Source organism: Corvus hawaiiensis, chromosome Z (assembly GCF_020740725.1).
Source record: "Corvus hawaiiensis isolate bCorHaw1 chromosome Z, bCorHaw1.pri.cur, whole genome shotgun sequence".
Lineage (NCBI taxonomy): Eukaryota > Metazoa > Chordata > Aves > Passeriformes > Corvidae > Corvus > Corvus hawaiiensis.
In genome coordinates, this window is record NC_063255.1 from 46958711 (window position 1) to 46983558 (window position 24848).

The 24848-nt window shown below is 39.4% G+C and overlaps 1 protein-coding gene across 3 annotated transcripts in view; it reads right to left on the reverse strand.

Annotated features, from left to right (window-relative positions):
- Positions 1–24848, reverse strand: part of SUSD1 (sushi domain containing 1) — a 46880-nt gene that overhangs the window by 20170 nt on the left and 1862 nt on the right. Inside the window, exons 1-11 of one of the 3 annotated variants that reach the window (XM_048292367.1) lie at positions 22150–22408; positions 20159–20290; positions 18528–18683; positions 17729–17881; positions 16216–16392; positions 14090–14269; positions 11937–12116; positions 6498–6592; positions 4738–4927; positions 3636–3730; positions 2343–2529 (exon numbers count right to left, since the gene is read on the reverse strand). In XM_048292367.1, coding sequence (XP_048148324.1) covers positions 2343–2529; positions 3636–3730; positions 4738–4927; positions 6498–6592; positions 11937–12116; positions 14090–14269; positions 16216–16392; positions 17729–17881; positions 18528–18683; positions 20159–20290; positions 22150–22240 — 1636 coding nt within the window. In that variant the 5' untranslated portion in view covers positions 22241–22408. Of the gene's footprint in view, positions 1–2342; positions 2530–3635; positions 3731–4737; positions 4928–6497; positions 6593–11936; positions 12117–14089; positions 14270–16215; positions 16393–17728; positions 17882–18527; positions 18684–20158; positions 20291–22149; positions 22409–24848 lie in introns of those variants that run through there. The other 2 variants (XM_048292366.1, XM_048292368.1) reach the window with 2 other exon arrangements.

Genomic DNA, 24848 nt, shown 5'->3' on the forward strand with positions numbered 1-24848 from the left:
CATGCATTCATAAATCTTGTTTTTTTGAAAAAATACCCGAAGTTATTGCTAGCATTTACATACTTATTGTATTCTGCAGCAGTCTAAAAATTTACAGAGATTATTATCCTTGTCAGGAAATTAAGTCTGTAAGGCAGTGACCATCCAATTGTCTGGGACATGTCTCTTCACACTATTCAAGACTCCACAGTTAAGATTTTCCAAACTCTCAAAATGTAGGAGGTTTGTAAAATTCAGGGAGACACAACATCTGGATTTGCCCCCAGCTGTGGAAACAGACCAACTGATCATGTACTTCTTAAAGGATGGCATGTGAAACCTTAAACAAGGAGTGAGAACCTAATCAGTAAAACACTTTTGTAAGTCTCAGTTTCCCTAGCGCTTCTGTGCTTAAGGCATATCTTGCACTTAAACAATACTATTTAGCCAGAAAACCACTAGAGCAAATAAAGCCACTTTTCAGAATTAATTTGGCAGATAAATTGAAATCATTCCATCCAGCATGGAAAAAACCCCATCTGGTTTAACTACATACATGATTACAAAATAACTAGACAAATAAAGATGAAAATTATACACCTATTCTTAAATTATAAATACTTTTTATATAAACTAAGCTGCTTGCATAGGTAATGCAATTTCAAGACACAAGGCACAGAAATCAAAGCAGCACTGCCAGAACAATTATTTCAGCTGTATCCTTTTCATCTGAGATGAGAAAATAACACAATTAATCTTATTTAAATTCTCGTTATTTGGCAAGTTTTGTGGCAAGATCATTATTGGCTTTTTAATTTCCACCCAATTCCTGCAAAAACTGCAAAAATACATAATTTTATGGTTTTTCCAATGAAAGGCAAAAAATAAGAAGTATTTGCATGTCAAGTTTTAGATAAAGGCTCCTAATATGACAGCATCGCCAATCTTTTATTGCTTATTGAACAAAGTAACTGCTAGGTATAAATGGGCTTGTGTAGTAAAATCTTCTTTCAAAATGGAAATGACCTAACTTTTACACAATGACCTTTCCTGGGGCTATGCATGTAGATTTTTTAGGCACTAACTCAGCAGAGAGGAAAATATGCCAGCTGCCAAGATACAAATACCATTTCACACAGCACCTGTTCTCTAGAGCTCTGCCGAGTAAGTGACCTGATACAATCCTGCAGAATTGAGGAAATACCAGGGGATGACAGAGTAAAGAGCTATTCCTTTACTCTGAGCATGTATTCAAAAATTAGCTCTATCAACAAAATTCTGAGATATCTTTCTAGTTTTTTTACAAAGACACGTGTACTCATGAACTCATGGGCACTACTTTTGAGTGACAATTAGGAAACTTAGGAAAAGGAATTACTGCATTTCATTACTGCAATTCCATTTAAAGAAGAGAAACAAACAGGTAGTTGTAAATCTTAAACAGGAGCTTTAGGAAACAAGAGATGTTTTACCTTTCATGAAACTTAAAACCATCAGATTTACTATTGAAAATACAGCAATACTATCAATTTCAAAACCACCAAAAGTCTCAAGCTCTTCCTAAGCAGTCAGAAAGGAATTGATTCCATCTAGTGGCTGAACAGAGTTACAGACACTCAGAGAGATTTCTCACCGATTGTAAATTTGTGTCCCTGACAAGGAAGAGTGACACCATCACCAAACATGCACTGCACTTCACCTAATACAAAGAGTCTGACAGTGCAGGGATGGTGCAAAGCTGTTCTGAACAAAACGAGACCTGTAAGATATTTCTCATCACGGCATTTTAGTGCCATACCCCTCACTAAATCATGAAGCCCAGGGTTTTCCTTCAGAAGCTTATTTGCTCAAATGTCTTTTATGGTTTTTACTCTGCCAATTAAAGGCAAAAGTATCTGTCTGAGGTACTTGCAGATTCCCATACTCTATACCTTGGATTCTTTAGGCTTTAGTGGTATATGTTTCTGTTGCCACAAATACCCATACACAGTGCAGTTGTGTAAACTAAATAGCCATAAACTCCACTGTGGAGAGAACTTTTACTGAAGAAGTTGCTTAGCCTCTAACAGGGCAGGGAATTTAACCCATCTCCCCTAGATACCAGTCTTGTGTCTAACCCACCAAACTATCTTTTCCTTGATGTCCCAAAACGACACATTAACACTCTGCAGTTAAATTTCTCTCCCCCTTCTGCCTCTGAACCCAACAAAATCTGTGAAAACAAACAATGGAAATTTTGAGCATGGAAAGAATACTTTGACAACCCACCACATAACACTGAGATCAACAATGTAGATTCACTTGAGTCCCTTACACCTGCTAGGTGCATTTGTAAATATATGAAAATAAATGGCAGGACCTACCTGTAATTTGTGTTGTCATAGAAACAAGCAGTGAAAAATTCAAAGCTACCATGGAAATATTAATAGAGTAATTGGTGCCTGGTTGCAAATCTAAACAAACTTCAGGAGCTTCCTTCTGTGTGGAAAGTTCAAAGGTCATTTCATGAAAGAAGTTCTTCTGATACCAACGGTGGCCTTGCACATGAAACTGTAACCAAACAATCATAGCAAGAAAACTGAAATGTTATAATACATTACTTGCATTCAGCCACCTCATGCTCTTAATTAGAAGAAACAGCAGAAGAGAGCACTGCATACGGTGTGTCAAAACTGTTGACACTGATAGTTACTCAAATTCCATGCTACCAAAATTTGATCCGTCTTCATCAGATCAGCCATTTTCCTGGTTCTTTCACTTCTCCTCCTAGTCTATCTGCTTTTTTATTACTACTGTAATTTCCCCCAGTCTCTATTTCATACAGGTTTCCAGTAACAGTTCCCTTTCATTGTAGTATACCCTCCTGGTGAGTAATAAAAGTAAGCTCACATGAGCACCTCTCCAGTTTCACCGTGAGGACTGAGACAAAATCAAATTCTTTTGACCCATGTCAAAATGCCAACTACATTCCACGATCTGTCGACAGACACCTATATTTCCAGGGAAATTTACAGGCTCCTGGGTTCTTTTTTTGTTTGTTTGTTTCAGTAGGATTTTGTGTTTTATTGTTGATGACTGAAATGATCATGAAGTTATTCATTTAAGGCCACTCCTGATCAATGATTGCTCTGTTAAAGAAAACCAAAATGCTTGCTGTGTATTAATAGTGCACTAATTTGCCTTTAAATAGATCTCATGCCTTCAGATAATCTCTTAGTGCCTCCTTAAGGGAGGTACTTGAGACAGGGAGACTTGAGACAACAGCAGGTGGTCAAGAGTCCTTGTGACAGAGGTAGTTCATGTAGAAATTCCTTGCTGGGATAAGGGAAGACTGAAGGCATACCACAAGGCACAGGGAACTGACTCAGTGGAACTGGAATAGAGTTGTGTGAGGCCTGAGCATGGAAAACTTGAAAGTATAGATAAGAAGAGCAAATTAAGAGTAAAGTATGGGGGAAAATAAGCAAGAAACAGGAGACTACAACAGAGCGTGGTCTTTCTTTGGCTGCTATGCAAGATTACTCTTTGGGTATTCATGAGACACAGTATTACAATGAAGAGCACTGCTAGCAGTGAGTGTTTGAAAAATTAGGTTTTTTCACAAAGGGGATTGATAAAAATTGCTTTCCAGATTCAAAACATAGATTGTCACTTACTGAGTATCTGTCTTCCACATCAGTTCCCCTGACATTTCTCCTCCATTTCAAGCAGGTATCATTAAAAATGAATACATTATTGAAAGCTTCCTTTACTGTAAAGACAATTAAAAAAGGGACCAACTTATTATAAAAACTACCTCCTTCAACCTAATTGAATATGAGTAGCTGAGAATAAAATTTTAAAAATGGTTTTTAATTTCATCCTCTTCTGAGACAGAGGTAGGTTATAATTTCTTTTTGAATGAATAAACAAGGTAAGTAAAGCATAATCATTTTCCAAAGAAACTTTGGGAAAACCCAAGCATGCTATTAAGGAAATCCAGCACACGATTTACTTGTCCAGGCCTAGAAGGTTATAATGACAGAAGGACCAAGGGTTCAGGCCTCCTGATGTAAATAAATTATCACAGAACAATTATTTTTCATAGTTGATGCCCTTTAGGAAAAAGCATGTCAGCAAAAGCATTTTTGTGAATTCCAAAAGCAATTATTTCTCAAGGTCTGTCTCACCAGAACTAGTATGTCAGAAGGCAAGCTTAAAGTCTCCTTGACTAAAATACTACAGAAATCCACTGTTAGAACATGCCTTCTGTACAATTACTGATAACTTCTAGAACCCTGTTAATCACTGCTAAACACAGGAGCATTGTCTGGAATGCTCATACCAGATTAGATTAGTATCACACAGCCAAGCAACAGGGAATTCTCCTACAGGCAGAGAATCATATTTCAAGGCAAAAAGTGGAAACCAGTAGGCACAGTACCACAGACCAAAATTCTGGAACATAGCCAGAAATGTCACTGTACCAATCCTGCCTCGGCCAGAATGCAAGTCCTGAAAAACCAAATTTGCCAGATCTTTCCAAAGGGCACTTACTGCCACTGCTCTCCTTGCTCAGAGAGTCATTGGCCAAGTGAACAGAAAGAAAACACCTTGCAGGAAAGGAGGATGCTGACAGTGGCTACACGCATGTAGTCAACATAAAGAATAATGAAGTCTAGGAAACAGCCAATTTTCCTGTCTGTTAGGTTCAAATCAGTGAACTCTGAAGCACAGTAAGTTCTTTTATAGGCACATAGAATACAAAACACAACCTACCCTTTGTTTGAATTGCTACTGTAACTGAGACAGTGATGTTTGTGGAAGAAATGGTAGTTATATTCACCACATAGTTACTTCCAGAGTTCAGATCTAAACACACTTTTGGATTATCTTCACTTGTACTGATGTTAAATATCACATCTTCTGAGAACATCTTCTCATCCAATCTTTGGCCCAGTATATGAAACTATTGAAACAAAGACAGTAGTGTGATTTGTTGTGGCTCTTCAAAATTCAGAATACTAGTTTATTTAATCCTACTAGTTCTTAAAGGAAACACAGGATTACATCTCGTTTAAAGTATCAGTTCAAGGAAAATAGATAGGTTTTTGACGAGCTGCAAAATGGCTTAATAAATTGGATCTTTATTTCTTCTGGCTGCTAAAATTACTGATATTTTTTCATGTATTTCTACAACAAATAGAAGGAATCCATTACGGAATCTAATCCAATCTATTGGGAACCTAATCCTTTGTGGACCCTAAAAATACCTTCAACTCAAATAGTAGGGTTTAAGCAAATATTTTTTCTTGCTTACAGCACACAGATAGAAACTACATGTACTTGTTACTTTCTTTCCCTTTTGCTAGTTTTCCCCCCTTGGCCCACAGAAGCAGTAGTAAGACCGAATGTCAAGCAGCAGTAAAAGACAAGCTTCCCTAAGACTGTCCCTGTGCAGTGAACAAGAAATCTGTTGCTTGTATGACATGAAGTGACAGACAAAGCTCACCTTCTCTGGCTGTTCTGAAGTGTCTTTCAGATAGCTGAATTCAGGAAAAGCATGTGCACAGAGCACATTATACCAGAGATCCGCAGCTTGCCAGTTACCACTGGCTATATAAAAACCAGTTTTGACCTGTTAGGGGAACTGGGGAGCTGTGTTTTCCATCTCAGCAGTGCTCAGTAAAATTATACAAACTAAAATACTTTGGTTATAACAGAGGAGGAGAAACATGGGTTGTTTTCCAAAATTATTACCCAACCTTGAAATGTTTTCCACATTAATGTACCTACCCTGGACACCCTTTTATGTTTTCCCTTACTTGTACATACTAAAAAAATAGGAAAAAAACCAAAATCAAACAACACACACACAAAAAAAACCCTTTCTTGGGCTGTTACTGTGAAAACATGGGAATTCTTGTCGTGTTGTTTTGGCTTTCTGTAACACTGACCAAATTATTTGTTTTGTTTCTGAGAATTTATACCTTAATTTTAATTCTCATGCTCAAATAGTTACAAAATCTGGTTTCTATTTCCATGAGAAACAGTTCTCAAATGTTCATGTATACTTTGGTTGAACCTTTTGAGCAAGGCACACTATTCCAATATACCTCGCATCTTATATCCAGTATCTGCAAGGGATACACTGCTCACTTGAGATGCTTGTCACAGACAGGGACAGAGCCCAAGTTTGCAGTGTTTTCTGTGGCAATGTGAGCTTGAGCTCTTCAATGGAACTTCACTAAAACATAAACTTATGCTGCAACCTCTGACAGATTCGAGCAGGTATTTAGGTGATTTACTGGAATGAGACGCCAAAGCTTTTGAGCTTTTCAGCTGCCTTTAGAACAGTAATTTTCTTCTTTCCTAACCCAGTTAGTCACCTCTGGGTTTCTCGGTGTTTCACTGGGAAGAACAAGACAAACTACCATACAAACAAAACCCACAAAACAAATATTCACTGCTGAATCAGCAGATATAACCAGGACAAAGCTACTCCCAACCTCAAATACTTCCATTACTGCCCTACTTACTGTGTATGTTTCCTGCATTCCCAGTCTTCCGGTTTTCCTTTGCCACCTCACACATGTTTCATTGAATATGGAGAAATTACTGAATAATTCCTCCTCTGTGAGCAAAAACATGAACACAGAAAAAATCATTACTTCTCATGCAAATCTTATGTTAGGAGCAATTGCTTATTTCTTACTTTTCCTGTGGTTTGGTCTTGGGGTTTTTTTTATTTGCTTTTTTGTCCAAACAGGAAAAAACAAAAAAAGTAAGCACATGTTAGGTAGAAAGCTCTCTCTTAACTGTGTTGGCTACTAAACTTAAAATAACAGGCTAAGTGAAGAAGCATGTCCTGAGCTAAAGACTGTGAAGTCCTTAAGCATACAGTCAGCATTACATAAACTGACCCATGAAGCTTCTAAGAAAGCTTCTGTATTAGACTGGAAAAGAGTTTATTTGTAGCTGAATGAATGTTTTGGTTCATTATTTACTTGGGTTGGTTTTTAAAAGGTGTTGATATTTTTTGTTGTTGTATAATATATAAAATTAAATAACACAGCAGAACACTTTTCAAAACGAACACTATATTAAGACAATGGAGCCCACAGAACTAAGCATGTAGGAAGTACAGTTGTAGCAACCAGAGACACATCCCTCAATATACCTGTGTTAATTTACACACTTACAGGCGTAGGCTTGCACCTCAGAGAAAAAGCACAGCTAGGAAGATCAACTCATCCACTCTTTTTTTTCAGCAGCTCTCTCACTGCTGTCATTAGACATAGCGCAGTTGCTCTCATATGACAAGATAAGGAGGCATTCTCACAGGGCTAAGAAAAAAGCTCCTTCTGGTCAGAACTCAGATTGATAGTGAATGTGTTTACTCCTTTCCTTCACCAGCCTTCAAATTGTCATTCCTTTGTCGTACTACCTTATTTTCTTACTACATTTGCTACATGACCAAGGTCATACAAACCTCAACCTCATATAGATTCTAAGCTGAAAAACGCCTACTGGCTGCTGAGAAATTGAGAGGTATTTGTATGACAGCATTGGTAGATACTTCAGGAAATATTCACGAAATAGTTGATATATTGTTTGACCGTAAAAGCAAGCATAGGTCAGGGTACTCTTCTTCTGTATATAAGCTTCATTGCCATCTCACAGGGGCCCCCTTGTCACATGTGGGCATCAAGCTGCCACTAAAATAAATCAGTATATTGAGAGTTTCTAGCATAAGCAGCTATTTAGAACTACAACATAACTGCAAATGTATTTTGCAGCAGTTTTTCTTTCTTTTTCTTTGATTATTAGAACTGCCATAAAACTTTTCTAACGTTATATTCCTCTCCACATATTCAACGAACAGATGCCTCACTCATTAGACCAGTTCATCTCCCAACTGATTTTAACTCTTCCATTCCACATTCATTAAATATGGAAATGCTGTTGAAAGCTTCCATGTTTCCAGGACAGAAGAAAGAGTTTAATCTGTGTGTCCTCTAAAACAAATTTCTTACAAATGGGTGTGTAATTAATTGTATTTAAGTGCTGCCTATTCTTATCGTTATCTGTTTCACGGTACTGCCCAAAACCTCTGCAGTCTAAGGCTTCTGTACCAACACAAAGCAAAAGATTATGTTCAGTTGTTGTATTCTTTAAATCAGACACACGTTCATTAAAAGAGTGGATGGCAAAAAGGACTCAAAGACAGAGGGAAAATGTTTCCATATCCGTGAGATCTGAATTAAAATGCATAACAAGGAGGCGGCAGGGGAACAAGAGAGGGAGTAATCTGCAAAACTTCTCAGCAAGAAAACCTGCAACTTGACTTATGAGTTTATAAAATACAACTAAAAAAAAAGGAAAACAAAACAGCAAACAACAAAAGGGATTGTGCTGGGTATTTCGGCAAGGAAAGAAATGTTTTACAGTGGCCTCCTCAGAACAAGGAAGACAGAAATAGTAGCATTTATTTTTCTGTAACTACATCCATTTTTTGTTATGCTTTCTGATCTTTGAGGTCAAGGCCACCGGGCAATGTCCATAAATTCACAGAATAGCTGTCAGACCTTTTCTCAGAAGTTTCCACTTTAAATGGATGTGAGTGAAAGAGCATGAAAACCTGTACAGAACAATTACCACAACAAAGTCTTGGAATTTCTGAGGAGACTGCTTTTTCTCCTTTACTCCAGCTGATCTCACAATCTTTGTTTGGATAACCAATATACAGAAAGGGCTTGGTTTAACATTAATCCCAGTAGCATACACATAGTATCCAATAACAGCACAAAGGTTTCTTTGAAAAAAATATTCTGCAACTAGAGGGAGACAGGTTCCTTGAAACATTCATTCTACTGTGAAATCTAACAGCGAGATTGACTTCCAGAGCTTGGCAGCTTGCTTTGTGAAACACACAGAAGCAGACAGTAGCATCCAGGTCTTAAATGTACCTGATTTTGATCAACAGCTTACACTCAAACTCACAAATAAAATAGGAGAAGCAAAGACCCTCCATTTGCCCATACCTCAGCACTATAAATTTTAATTTGTGATTAACCGAAGCGAGTGAAGTTCACTGCTACCCCACTGACCTTCAGGTTACCTTCATAACCTTTTTCCCATCATAAGAGAAAGTGTCCTAGAAACAACATGCAAATAAATACCTGGAGGCCAGGGGTGAAAGGTGGAAAAAAATCCTGGAGGAGTCAAATAGAGAAAGGCAGACTTGGGACAGGATAGAGAGATACAAATAGCACCTGGCTGTTGGCAGCCAGGAAAGACAGGTGCTGGTAAACACAACACAAATGGTAGAATGCAAAAAAACCCCAAAAAACAAAGAGTTTCAACAGCAACAGTGAGTGTCAGAGGGGGAGAAATTATGTTAAGAAATTCAAAGATATCAACCTTTTTAAGCATATAGAATCAGAATCAGCTCCACTCTGACATTTACCTTCAGCAAGTAGCTAAAAGAGAATCCACACAAGCAAGTTCAATTACAGAGCTCTTGCCACCTATCCCCCCACATACTAGCCATTTAGTGGAAAGAAAAATCCCAGGTATTAGATTTCTTTGTATATTTTTGCCTGTTCAATTCTGTAAGTGGTGAATGATGCTACAAATGCCATCTGCTACTTATACAGACCATATTTTTTCAATTAAATAAATGAAAATATCTCAATGATGGATGCCAAGAGGATGCTGCCAGACTCTTTTCAGTGGACACAGGACAAGGAGCAAAGGCCATAAACTAAAACACAGAAGTTCCACCTCGACATGAGGAAGAACTTCTTTACACTGAGGGTGGCAGACCACTGGAACAGGCTGCTCAGGGAAGCATGAAAATATTCCAAACCCACTTGGACGTGTTCCTGTGTCACCTGTTCTAGGTGACCCTGCCTTGGCAGGGAGATTGAACTGGATGATATCCAGAGGTCACTTCCAATATTAACTGTTCTGAGATTCTGGGAAACCAAGCACTTTTACTCCCCAAGGAAAGAAGTTCTGTGAGGACCAGCTACACAGGATGTCCAAGTTCACACACTGAGCACATTAGACAGAAAGTATTTTAACTGCTGGCTGTTCTCTGCACTTCAGTCTCCTCATTATGTAAGTCAGAGGCTGGTAAGAAAGACTGTAATCCAGCTGACTATTGCCTCACCTTACTGATTAAGGAAATCCAACCAGCATCACAAGTAAAAATAACTTTGTAAAGATATTTTTAACATTTAAACTCCCCACTAATAATATATCCCAATAGACAATGCACCAAACAATGCAAATAAAGGGCATTCCATAGCAATCACTTCCTAAGAAATGAAGAAACTAATTGTCAGAGAATTTCCTGAGGATATTCTCTTAACTGCCTTATTTCTAATAGAGTTTTTCAGGCAGCAGGAAAAGACAATTGGTTTTACAACTTCTATCATAAATTATTTCAGAATGGTACATAATTTTCTCTCATTTTAATGGGAGTTACTGATTAATTATACACAATTACACTATTAAGAACATGTACTTCACAAAGACATCATTGCCAAAACAGAAATTTAATTTAATTTTAAAGCAATTTGTTATCTAGCAAGTATGAAAAATGTAGAAGTCAAGAAAATGCAAGATTTTGTAATAACTTCCTGCTGATGATTAATTTTCCTTTAAAGGAGTCTGGACTAGTTAGGCTATTTTTGTAAGTTTTTTCTTCCCATTCTATTTGAACATAACTTACTTTTTTGGCCCTCTGATCCAGCAGCTAGTGCTGGAATCTGGCAAAGCTCTTGCTGAAATCCACGGTAATCCTATGAGTGCAGTCTGCATGTTCAGGCCCTTCAAAGCTTCAGAGCACTCAAAACAACTCTTGGCACTGCAAAGACTGACAGACCTGACTAACTTAGTCACCCTACACAATGTTGGCTTCAAAACCAATTTACATAATGTGAATTTCCTAAATGAAATATGAATCATGACTTCGGACAACAGCAGTTCCATTTCCAGTTGGGCACTACAACAGCTGAGAGAACGGCTTTTCTGCATACCTATTTTATTTGATGCCACCTGTTTTATATTCTCTGTAAATGCTCAAGAAGTCAAGTGAGGGAAGAGAGGCCTCATGCAGTAAGTCGGTGTGAAATGAAGTGGCAGCAGTCAAGGACAGATTTCCAGTCCTATTGAAAACCATGAGGATGTTTCAAAGCTAAATGAACACTACCTTCTGCAAAAGACAGCACTGCTTCTTAAAAACTAGAGATGGACAGTGGTAGACAGCTCTTCCACAGGACACAGAAGAACACTAAAGAGCACAACAGTCATAGTCCAAAACATCTGCTAGTTGTTGCTGTTAATAAAAAGGCAGTACATCCTGTTTCCAAGCACACAGTATGACAACACCTTTATTATAGCTCTCCCTTCTCAGGACTCATTCTTTAATAAGAAAATAATTCTGGAATGAAATTCAGACAACTAGATCTAGGCTGGAAAGGCAACCATTAACAGATTTTGCTTCAGTCATTATGAGAAAAGAACAAAAAACAAACAAACTACAAAAGAGAGAGAGAGAGAGAGACAGGGCTTTGAATTCAATTGTCGCTACTTTCAGTGGAGTGCACTTCACAGTATTAGATTCATAAGAAAATATTGGTAAATGCCTTCTGCCCCTCTGGTGACACTCCATGGGCTTCTAAGTTGAAGGCTCTTGGTGAAGCAATAAAACTCCTGTCCCATTAGTCTCCTTCTATTTGAGATAAAAAGCAAGACAGCTATAGAAAGATCTGTGACATCCAGTAGAAGCTGCCGTATTGTTAACATTCTCTTCTGTGACCTTTCCATCCAAAAGTACCACCACATACCCTACATCATAAATTAGAAGGGGATTTCTTGCATTCTTTCTCCTGTTCCTAACTTCTGAACGGGAATGACAAACTAATGAAACTTCAATTTAAACAGCAACTTTTTACAGTAATATTTACCTTTGCATACATATGTAATATTCTCCCATGACTGATCTATTGTGCATTCTGAAAAATTCCTGTCTCCATTGAAATAATATCCTTCTTGACACTGATAGTACACTCTGCTCCATAGAGTGGTAGAGTTGTCCCAGGTCATTTTTGTGTGTGGAATCAGCAAAGGTTTGCCACAGTCTATTTCTGGAACAGAGAAAAATAGGAAAACGAAACCTTGAAAACAGGCAAGACATATCAAAGTGTTTAAGATGGAGGGATGAACTGTCCCAGCAAGTTACACTTCAATTTTTTCCACTTCTTAGAGATTTCTAGAAGTCAGGCCAGTTTATCAGAACCCCAAATTTTGTGACTGGAGACTTTCCAGCAGGGTAGGGCATTTATCCTACAAGGCGACCCGTAAATAAAACGAAGTGACCTGATTAGGAATGGAGAGCAAGGATCTTAAGGAAAATTTTTAGGAATAGATCTATCTTCCCACAACACTCTCTTATCCTCCACATGCTATTTATTCCTTTATTTTACCTACCATTAGTAACAGTAGATATTAAAAAAGACACATGGTCCAAGGAGTGTCGTGAAAGAACAGCATCAGGAAGGTTATGTTCCTTTGTCAGTGTATTTAGTTCAAGGTTTGAAAAAAGAAGCTGCTACAGACAAGACAAATGAGCAATTCTGAGGGAGAATTTGATTGATTATTCAAACCACTTTACAGATAATTAGAAAGCTGGAATAATGAATTTATAATTTAATTCATCTGCTCAGTTTTCAGGGGCTTCATAATAAAAACAGGGAACAAAAAGAATAAAAAGTGAAGATCAAATAGATGGAACAATATTATTTAGGGTAAAATATGCTTTTAAATCCACAATGAACATTATACCTCAATAAAAGATTCTTCACCACTTCAGTTGTAAGAAGCAAACACGTAAGAATTAAAATCTTACCCTCATTAAATCTTATATGGAGAAAACAAGTTCTTTTAAAACCATTTAATAATTTTAAGTGATTCTGAAATGCTACTCAAAATAAGGAAAGCAAAGAAGAAAAAACAAAAGCTTATAGAATCACGATCTTTACAACCTTTACAGGAAAAATTAAACATATGTATTGCAAGGGGCAATACATCCACCATCATGACCACCTTCCTTTTCATACCCCAATGTGTATGAATGCATCTATTATAAACCATCAAAACAAGCCTTGGAACAACTAATGCACACACCAGCATATGCTTAACTCATAGAAGGACAGTATGCGACGAGACACAAAAACTTGTGCTGTTCCAGCTACCTGCCCACAGCTGTTCTGCAACAGACCGAAATGCAGAAGCCCATTTCTGTGTAACACTGCAAGCCTCCTACTTAGACTCATGACCCAGAACAAGAATATTAAAGGTCACTCTATAAGTAGAGACTGGTTATAACATACAAATTGAGCACTCAAAAGAATTACTACATTTGATTGCAATAAACTGAAAGCTTGACCCTGGTGGATCAAGCTGAAAAGATATCGATCACCCAACAAATAGAAAAGTGAAGCTGTGCAAATGTGAAAACTGACTAAATAATGTAATTATCCTTAGGTCTCCTAATGAAGAATATGAATTTAAGATTAAAAAAATGAGTTTTTTAAAAAATGTGCTTCTGTGTTTCATCTTATTGAGGAACTCTTTAGGCTACATTCTTCCAAATCATAGCACTATGAGAGACTTGACTCATCTGAAATAACAGTAGAATGCTTGAGCAATCATAGTTTGCAACTGGAAACTGTCCAAATATGGGAATTTTGAAGGGATGTTAATGACAAATAGCACTTTGGTTTCTGATAGTGTCTTCAGCTGCTACCAGAAAAGTAGAATAGATATTGAACTAGAAAAATGTCAGCAGTTTAGGCTGTATTTTCATCTCATGGTAATCCCAATGCCTGACATGCATTGGGATTATGTTCTTGGAATGTTAACTTTTAACAATTTATTGCAACTTCATTAGCAACACAGATGAAAAAAACCCTGTTCAACATATGGTTTTTGTTTTGTGACTGAACTTTCTATGCCAAAAGATTGTACAAACTGAATGCCCAAAGAGAACGACTGATATTTATAACAGTGACTTAAATGGTATCTATGCTAAATAAATCTGAAGGCAGACTTTATTTACCTTTGCACACCAAATCAGGGCCATCCCACTGTCCTTTGGCATTGCAGACTGCAGTGTGACTGCCGCCTGCCATCAGGTAACCACGAGCACAGTCGTAAGTAACTTCACTTCTGTACGTGGTCCCACTTACAGATGTAGGGTGAGCGTTCGAAACAGAAGGTGGAACCCCACAGTCCACACCTGAGGATATGAAGGAAGAGGAAGGTAGACTTGTTCATCAACCAGCAGGAGCAATGACAGCTGCTCCCATAAGCATTTCTTTCATCTTTACCAGCTAACACTCTCCTCCTGTAGTAATACAGCACTTCCTCAGATCCTCTGCAATATTCCCACTGTGACTGACAGTGCTGTAGCAACTCCAAAGATCTGCTTCCAAATGAAAGGACACCTTTCTGCCTTTCTCATGGCATGCTAAATCTGTGACTCCCTCCTCAGTCTAGTTGCTGGTACACAAAAAAATCCTAGTTTTGTTCGGAATCTTTAAAGATTCCCCTGCTTTTACAAACCTGATTACATCAGATAAGCTTTTTCTATACCATTTGCAATGAGCAGCACCCTGAGGAGGGCAGATGAGCAGAAACTGCCTTTAGAAAGCAGAACTTTAAAAACTGTACAAAAACTATGTAAATGCAAAACCACAGAAAACATTACAACATACAACACAAAAGTTTCCTGTTAAGGCAAGATATTCAAAATACACTGTAATGGTTGCTCTACTCACAAACATGCTGAGTTGTCATTGACAAATGCTTAATCAAAGAAGTCAAGTAGCACACACACACACAAAAAGAAGATTTGTTAAAGGTACAGTTACCAGTATTAAAAAAAAATCAGATTTGCTGGTTTTACAAAAAAGGGAAGTCCTAATTGAAAACCAGGAAAAGAGCTCGCAATACAAAGGGAAAATAAGTTTGACATTTCAGACTTTTGGCTGTTTCTTGGTATATCATGTATTTTCTTTCAATTAACAACAAGAGATGTGCAAAGAAACTCTAAGCTAACCTACTGTTTGATTGCAGAAATTTTAAAAATCACATGAAAAAGCAACTTCCGAAAAATATTAACAAAAATATATATATCAACAACTCGCACTAATTGCATTCCACAAGCTTTCTCTAGGGGCTTCTTGAGACTCTGGGCACTCCCTTTTGTGTTTTCAAATTCATTGTCCTTTATTTATTTTTGTGGAGAAAATTGTTACTTTCATTGTTTTATAATAGTATTATCTTTTCTTTCTTATGAATTTCTAGTGATAGTTAATATTTTACCTTTCCCAGACACATTGTTTTAGCACCCTTATTTTAATTTATTCACTTCCCATAAATGTTCCATTTCTGTCCATTCTCAGAGAAAAAAAAAATAGAGAAGGAGAGAAAGGGAAATAATTAGAAACCAATGACTTTTGTCATTTCAGAGAAAGAGAAAGAGAGAAAGAACTCTTCTCACTAAGTGACAATTTCCAGGATGACAATTCTCCCCTGTAGAGTTGTTATATACAGTGTATGTTCTGTTATCTAGCGCTTCAAGTACCATTTAACTAATATACAGAATTTTCTAACTACTCACAGGAAGACAAAAAGAACCCTGAACTTGTAAACAGTAATATTGCCACAAAATGGATGATTAGAACACCAAGGCAAGTGTATGTTTTAACAACAGTCACAGGAAACTTAACTCTTCAGAGATGTGAAAGTGTTTGTTCATGCACAAATGCTATTAAAACCACGATGACTGGCCAGAGATGAGGAGTGCTATGATGCCTCTCTTTTGCATCTACAGTAAATCTTCAGAAAAAACTTCACAAAATGTGAGGAAAATTGATGTTTTCATGAGAGGTCAGTGATGCCTTCCAACTCAGTGGCCTTTCCTATGAAATGCTAAAGAAATCTAGTTTTGTAGGCCTCAGTTCACATTCAGGGACCAGCATCAAAAATGTCACTACACTAAAGAAAAAGGTAAACAATAACATGTCCTTTTATTTTCTTCTTTTTTTTTTTTGCAAATAACCAGATCTTGAAAAAAATTTCCTTCAGATTGTGAAAACAGTCTACTATCTTCACAAACACACTTCCCATGCATAAACCCCCATAATGAAGAATTTAAGAAAGATTTAAGACTCTTTTCACCTTTACAGCTTAAAGTGGCAGGTTCCCAAGTTTCATTTGCAGTGCAGTATGAGAACTTTCCTTCACTGCTGTAAAACCCTTCTTGACACTCATAATGAACTGCACTTCCTGGTAGCAAGCTGTAGTTCCCCACAATGTAGCCGTGCTTCATTTCAGGAGGGGAGCCACATCCGATTTCTGCAAAGAGACTGGGTTAAAAGATTTCATAGTACATAAATCACAACACTTGACCACTTTAAAATTAGCTGAACTAGATGGTCACATCACAAAATACACCTGTTCTGATGAATCTGAGGGGTTGCCAAAGAGGTAGAATATTAAAGTTGAAGAATTGTCCCGGCCACAGTTGGAGGAATACAGGGAAGCAGTTATTGAGCTACACCTTTACTAACATACAGCTGGAGCCATTCACAACACCAAGATGAGACACTGCAATGTGATGCTGCTTTGCGTGGGCCAGTCTTGTTACAGCAATGGCTGAATGATACTTCAGCATCAGAGGAAAGTTTCAGGTCCCAATGCACAGCTTTATTTCCCTGTGGATGAGCAAAGTGAAGCACTTTTCAGCAGATAAATTGAAAAGAAATGTTCTGCCCCTCAAATCCTTCATCTCATTGAAACAGCCTGCATACAAAAGCTCCACTCCTCCAGCACATCTGCTTGGACAGGGCTCCCTTGTGCAACTCTGCAAGAAATACAATCGGTACAGACACTCTACTTCACCACAGAATATAGAGAGGCAAGTCAGTGAGATAAGAAGCAGGGTTATCAGCAATTCTGGCAAACAAAGTGGAGCACTCCAGTCAGAAAAACTGAGCAATTACAGGCTGTGAGCTTTACTGATGGTTCTGGCAATAAATCGGAAATAAAAGCTGAATATAATCTAGACAGCTCCTTCCACCTGGGACACCTGAGTTCATTACATACTCTGATATCTACAGCCTACACTGCTAGCAGTTTGCATCTGTGAAAACTGACACTAAAGACAGATTTTCAAATTGAAAACATGGGTTTGGTTGAGGTTTTTTTGTTATGGCAACATAAACTGAACTATTAATTTATGCAGGAGGCACAGTATGTAATAAATTGCTGAATTGTTATTTTATTATTCCTCTCCCCTAGGCTTGTTTCATTCAATTAACCTCTCTTATCAGCTATTTAGTCGCTCTTCTCTTCCCCTTTATGCAGTGTGATTATATAAACAACTGGATTACAACACACTTCCTTTTCACTCAGAAAGTAACTATGTTACTTTCATAGCACTATAAGCCTCTCGGACCCTGCACCTCTGAAGCACAGCTGAGAACCTGAAGGAATATCTGGTGTTAACTCTAGGATCCTGACATCACTGGGACAAACCAAACACAAGAGGAGAAAAAAAAAAAATCATACAGCAAGCAAAGTCCAGACACAGGGTTTCTGCCCTGGAGAAGTGCAGGCCAGAACAGGCACTACACTATGGTGCAACACATGTTTTTGTCTGCTAGCAAAAACAGCATCCAAAGACTCTCACCTTTGCATGAAACTATGTTTCCATCTTGATGAAAAGAACGCTCTCCATTTTCTAATTTATAACCATCATTGCAGTAACACATGTAGCTTCCTTCAGTATTCACACATCTTGCATTGTGACCACACAGCCCAGACTCCTCACATTCATCTATATCTAAAAATTCAGGGGAAAATAGAATCACTTCATAACAGGGTTTTTTGTTTTAGGTAATTAATATAGGGCCCAAGCTTAACTCTTCCATGAAGAGTTCTACCCAGCATCTCACGGCTCTTCTGGGATAACAAAGGAGCTTATCATTGTCTCATCTTCAAGCATCTGGAAAGAGGATTGTTGCAATTTTGTAGCTAGCTATCTTTAGAATTATTGCTGGTTTACTTGACAAACAGCTTCCAATATTATCTTCTGCTCAAACAATTCCAGAAAAATCCTGTATTTGCATATATCTTGAACAATTACAACAGATCATCACTTTAGCAAGGAACTGAGTACACTAAACACAAATATTACATTCTGGGGAATCATCCTATTTCTTTAATCTAGCTGCTGCTGCTGCTTCTGAAAAGATCATTGTTTGAATGAGACTGTGAAACAATGATTTGTGACATAGCAGAATTCAAAATGGAACTAATTCATAGCTGTTACGAACCTGGATGTCAAACGAGAGTGCATTGACAACAGAAAGTTCTCTAATGTAGTGTTGGAAAATAAATTCTACAGTGATGGGTAAAAAAATAAATATCTGTGCAGTAGAAAATTAGGTTTTGAATTCATCGTGCTCAGGATTCTTTGTGATGTCTACCTGTACAGTTCGTGCCATCATTGGGAATAAATGTCTTGTTGTTGTTGGAGGCTCGGTATCCATCAAGGCAAACACAGTAAAAACTTCCATGTGTATTATGACACAGTGTATGATTTCCACAGATTTTGCTGGCTCCAATCTGGCATTCATCTTTATCTGTCAGTACATTTAAAAAACATCAGAGAGAGATTAAGAAAAGTGGGGTATCCTCCTCTCCTCACTCATGCTCAAGTAACCAGACTTCTCCTTACTGATTTCCTTTATAAATTATATGGGATGTAAACACTGCTAGTAAGCTGAAGACCAACAGAAATTGTTGTCCCTGGATAAAAATGAGAGTACAGTTTTGTGACACAGCTTAAGTTGATCTAAGAGTCCAAGAGCTGCTGAAACCAGAGGACCCTGCTCTCTCCTTCTGCTCTTCCTTATGGCATGCATTTCATGGAACACCTGGGTGGGGACAATCCCAAGCACAGTCTGGGTGGAGAATAGATCAAGAGAGCCCTGTGAGAAGGCCTTGGGGGTGGTGGTGGATGAGAGGCTGGGCATGACCCAGCCATGAGCACCCACAGCCCAGAAAGCCAAACGTGTCCTGGGCTGCATCCAAAGCAGAGTGGACAGCAGCGGAGGAAGGGGATTCTGCCCCTCTGCTCTGCTCTGGTGAGACCCCACCTGGAACACTGCATCCAGCTGTGGGGTCCCAGCACAGGAAGGACATGGCCCTGCTGAGGCAAATCCAGTGGAGGCCATGAAGATGAGTGGGGGCTGGAGCACCTCTCCCACAAGGAAAGGCTGAAATGGTTGGGGATTTCTGAGTCTAGAAAAGAGAAGGCTCTGAGAAGCCATTATTGTGGCCTTCCAGTACCTAAAGAGGACTTACAAGAAAGCTGGAGAGGGACTTTGGACAACACCGTGTAGTGATAGGACAAGGGGGAATTGCTTCAAACTGAAAGAGGGTGGGTTTAGATTTGGTATTATGAAGAAATTCTTCATTGTAGGGGTAGTGAGGCACTGGAACAGGTTGCCCAGAGAAGTAGTGGATGCCCCAATGCCTCATGACTGAAAGTGTCCAAGGTCAGCTTGGATGGAGCTCTGAGCAGCTTGCTCTAGTGGAAGCTGTCCCTGGCCATGGCAAGGGGGTTGGAATTGTGTGATTTTTTAAGGTCCCTTTCAACTTAAAGCATTCTGTGATTCTATGTTTTTCCTACAATGAGAGAGCTGAACTCTGTGCAGGGGCCAGCAGCTGCCAGTGCTTTGTGAAAGAAGGGTAAGAGATGGAGAGGAAAAGATCACCGGTGAAGGACCACCCCCTTTAAGCACCGGTAAGCTATTACATACACTGAGACACAGCATTTGACATTGTTCTTTGATTCACATTGATTCATCATGTATGAGACGGTCTTAGAAGGACACTATCAGGCACAGTAACAAAACAATGTTAAACAACATTTCTGAACATGTAGAAGTCTTTTGATAAGAAAAAACAATCCACACATATTCTATGTTTGGGAAATTCTGCCAGGAAACAACAAAGATTTTAGCATGCTTTGAAGAATTCATTAACATTACTTGAAAAAGAGCACTTTAGGAATTTACAGAGTTTCTTTCCATTTCATAGACAGGCAGCCTACCTTGACAGTGGGTTCTTCCATTGCCTACAAATCCATAATTGCAGATACAAACACTTTTTCCTCCACTTTGCTGACACGTTGCATGAATGTGGCAAGTTGCACAGACATCAGGAACTGATCTGTTCACAATACCTTTAAGGACAAAAAGACACATTTTTTTTTAAGTACCTTACAGGTGGCATGGTAGGGCAACTGGCAGAGAATTTAAAGTAGAGATAAAATCCAGATTAAAACACAGAATAGACTACTACCTCCTCCCACCTCATTTTCAAACTTAGAGGAAAACCACAGCTATTGTATTAAAAGACTAAAGATGAAAACTGAACAGAGAACATTAAACAAGTAACTACACTGAGCATTTTTGTCCATCCTTCTCTTCTCTGACAACAAGGAAAAGAGCTTTTCAACAGTCAGAAGGGTTTAGAAGGCATATAATAAGTAGCTCTATGCTATATTATTAATCTTTTGTCCATATCCATTTGTTTCTCTTTTGTCTTTATTTTTGTTTCTTCTGTTTTGTTGGGTTTTTTCCTATTATTTACACATAGACATTTGGGATACTTATCAATCTCTTTGTATCATATGTCATCCACATGTATATGGTAAAAATGTTATTCATAAGAATGTTGTGAATACTGCCAGGAGTAAAATTACGTAAAATAATTTTAGAAATTAATTTTTATTAAAAGTGGTTTAGAAGCATACAACATATAAACTAATTTACTATAATCTGACAAGGCTGCAAATATACATGAAATTATGATAAAACATAAATTTATTCTCCTCTTTGTACTCATACTGTCAGGGCATTTTGTTCACTTTCCTCAATTTTTTTGGTAAGCTCTCCTTGTTATCACACATACCCTCGCCTTCCAAATGACAAACGTCAAAATGGATGGGTTTAATGTAGACAAAGCATGCATAGGCCTACATGTTTTTACATTTTAAAAGAAAGAACTAATACTGCACAAGCTGATGTCTCATGGTGCTTGACACAGAAGTATGGAATTTTTTACTTTTCTAAGATAGCTTAAACGGATAAGAGTACTAACATCACTGTATGTTTAACATCTCTGACAAAATTTTGACGACTCTACAATGCCTGAATACATAACCGTAACTGGATGAAGAAGGCAGCTGAACACTCTAGCTGTTTTTAGGCAACAAATTTATCACTGTGGTAAACCTGCCCTTCCACATGCACAGGGTTTCAGTTTTACTCACAGCGCATTTATGAGTGCCCTAGCCTATGGGAAGCATCATCGATTCCTACTCCTAATTATCCATGTTTTTATATATTTGTGTGTGTGTGTGTGTTTCGCATAAGAACAGGAAACAAAAACTGTCAGCATGCAATGGCAGCCAACATAGATCAGAAAATTAAATTTACAAACAGCCCTAGAGAGAACTTTCTCGTGATACCTCAATCCTCTGATAAGATAGGGGAGTATCCTCCTCAGACTGATGCTTCAGGAGGTTAAAAAAAGTGTTTCCATCCCCTGCCTCCCCTTACTACTACAGCTGAAACTTTATGATTTATTTGTCCTTCACAACATACAATTTATTATGCCAGCACTACGGTCACCTCACTGTTTTGGTCCTACGCATGCGCTTCCTCAGTTGCGGCTCCTGCCATGGCAAGGCCTTCTCAGCCCGGCAGGACACGGGGTCGCTGCCACCACTGCCGTCAGCAGGTGTCGAGGAGACACCTCCGCCACCAACGCCACGGGGACCTCCATCACCACCACTACGGGCTGCTTCGCCATCATCACCATGGGATGATGCTTCGCCATCATCACCATGGGATGCTTCGGCACCACCAGCACGGTCTGTCCCCAACACCACCCCCAAGGAATGCTCTGCCACCAGCGTGGGCTGCCTCCACCATCATCACCTCGGGCTGCCTCTGCCACCACCACCAAGGGCTGTCCGGCCACCACCGGCGGGCGCTTGACGCCCAGCTCGCAGTCCCCCGGCCCGGTCGCACTTACCCCGCCGCCGCCCCGCGCACCGCGGCAGCGCCGGCAGCAGCAGCAGCAGCAGCAGGAGCGGCCCGGGGGCCCGGCCGCCCGCCGAGCTCATGTTCCCGCCGCGCCCCTCGGTGCCGCACAGCCCCGGGGCCTCTGCATCGTCCCTGGGGGCGGAGGGAGGGAGGGGAGCCGCGGACAGGGCAGAGCCCGAGGGGAGGGCAGAGCCCGCGGCCCGGACTGAGGGCGGCTGGCGCTGTCTCCCGGCGGGCGGGACGCCCTTATCGCCTCCGCCGCGCCCTCGGCCCCCCGGCTTTCGCCTTCAGCGAGGCCCCTTTCCTTCCCGGCCCCACTGTCCGCAAAACCCTCTCTGTTCTTCTTTTTTTTTTTTTTTTTTTTTTTTTTTTTTTTTTTTTTAATTATTATTATTATTATTATTTTCCTTTTTTTTTCTTTTTCCTCTCTTTCCTGGCACAACCCCTTTCCTTCCCCGGGACACCGCCTCTGCCCGGCCAGGCAGGTGGCAAGGCTGATAAGGGCTGCTGCTGTCCATAGCCCGAGGGCGGGGGGAGAAACGGAGGGTAGAGTTATTTATGATTCCACGGAAGAGCGGCTGAAAGACACACCTGTTTGTACGCGGGAGCTGTGCCGCCCCCGTAAAACGGCACCGAGCGGCACCGAGCAGCACGGAGCAGCACGGAGCGGCACGGGCCCCGGGAGCGCTCGGTGTGTCCCCGAGGGGACGGCATCGCAGCTGCGTCCCCGCACGGCGCCGCCTGCGCCCCGGCGCCAAGTTGGCTCATCAGTCCTACGATGTACGAAACTGGTGCAGCCGTACACCGCCAGCCCGTGATGCTTGAAATAAATTAAGGCTTTCTCACTGCAGGCCTTAGCCGCCGCTCAGGTGAATCCCCAAACCTCGGGTTTAGGCAGCACCAGTAGCGCTGCCTGAAGAGTTTTCTGCTGCAGAAAGAAGAGTAGTAATAGCTCTAGCGCCCGTAGTCCTCATTCGTGTCCGTGAGCCTGCATCGTAGGAAGCTGCATAAACTACTTTTTATCGGCAAACACAGTTGCCCCGTTACCACAATAGAGGAGTGCCACGGTGATGAATCAGGGAAGCCTAACACAAAAGTAGAATTAGGCACATTTGATACCTCTAATGAGCTCCCTGAAGAAGTTTTGCTCGCGTGCTCTGGTGGCTTTTCACTAATTCCCTTGAACACTAACTCAGCCCAGTCCTCCATCACCACTGCACTTAAGTGACATAGCATGATCTTTTACTGGTGTATTGTAACAACAAACTCAAAACTATCTGTGTCTGACTTCAAGGGAAGCAGAACCCAGTTTCACCAAATTATCAACTTTATTGATTTATTTACATAAGTTGCTCTCTTACCGGTTTTGGTGCCTTTTTTTTTTTTTTTTTTTTTTTTAAATTACTCCTCTGCCTACTTAAGCATGTATACACTTTTAACCAGCTTCTGTTACACTTACTCATCTTGACCAGATTCTGGCAGCAGCCAGTTACATTGTAAGTCATCCTGCTTTGGGAAGAACACACTACAGATGTCATTACTGCAAATTTCTCCCTTAAAATTACTGAAAATGGAAGCATGCATTCTCAGTGGTGGTAAGTAGCTTACCATTATAAGGAATGGTTCAGATAGCAACTGTTCTGCACAACATATTAAAATGGTTTGGAAATTACAATGTTCCTCTTCCTTGGCAGCCCAGTGTGTAGCAGACCTACTAATCACTTCGATTTCTACCGTTCCTTTCATAAAAAGTAGTGGAAGCAACTTTTTCTAATTATAAACACCTCATACAGCAAACAGGAAAATATTTTTGGCATGAAGCCTGAAGAAATACATCATATTTATAAAGAGAACAAATTAAAAATTGTAATAGAAATATTATTTAAGGAAAGTAACAAGGATGTGTATCAGCTGAAAAAAGTACAGGACATAGAATGGAACTAATGTCCTTGTTATGTTCCAGTCTATCATATCTCAAACAGACAATTAATTGCTGTATAAGACATACTTCAGAACCAAATTATTAAACTACACACAAAGGCTATTTTAAATTTAATGCATGATCTTAAGAAATAAATGTCAAAAGATGTTGAGAGGTCATTTGTTCTGTTTTCTGCTCTACAACAAGGTCAACTCTATGATTCCTGACATACTTGTCTAACTTGCTCCTTATGCTGACAGTGATGTAGAATTCACAGCATTCCCAAACAATCTCTTCTAGTACTTCAGGTTTGAATCTACCACTGAGATTAATCACAGATCACTTCTGCCCTGACGTCACCTGCCCAAGCCCTAGCTAATTTACATAGAAAGATAAGTAAAGATTCAGGAGGGTAAGACAGATTAGTGTCCCAACATGCTGATCCTTAATATCTTGGGCAAATCTTGCTTGTGTCATATAAAAATCTCTCTAATGAAAATACAGACTAACATCTACCTGTATTTTTTGTTCTGGATAGAATAAAATTTTTAATATTTTCCTTGTTAAACCTAAAGGAAACCTCTTTCATAATTACAGTGTTTCCTTCGTCCCTAACATTAAATTATCCAGAAGATGTATGTACCAGTCAGTATTTGCTTCAATTTCTCTTCTTTGTGAAGAGAAAATAGTTGTGATGGTCAAAGTAACTGAATTAATCCAGAGATGCTTGGAAGTTTCCTGTGCATTTTTAGCTTGCAAGTGTCTAA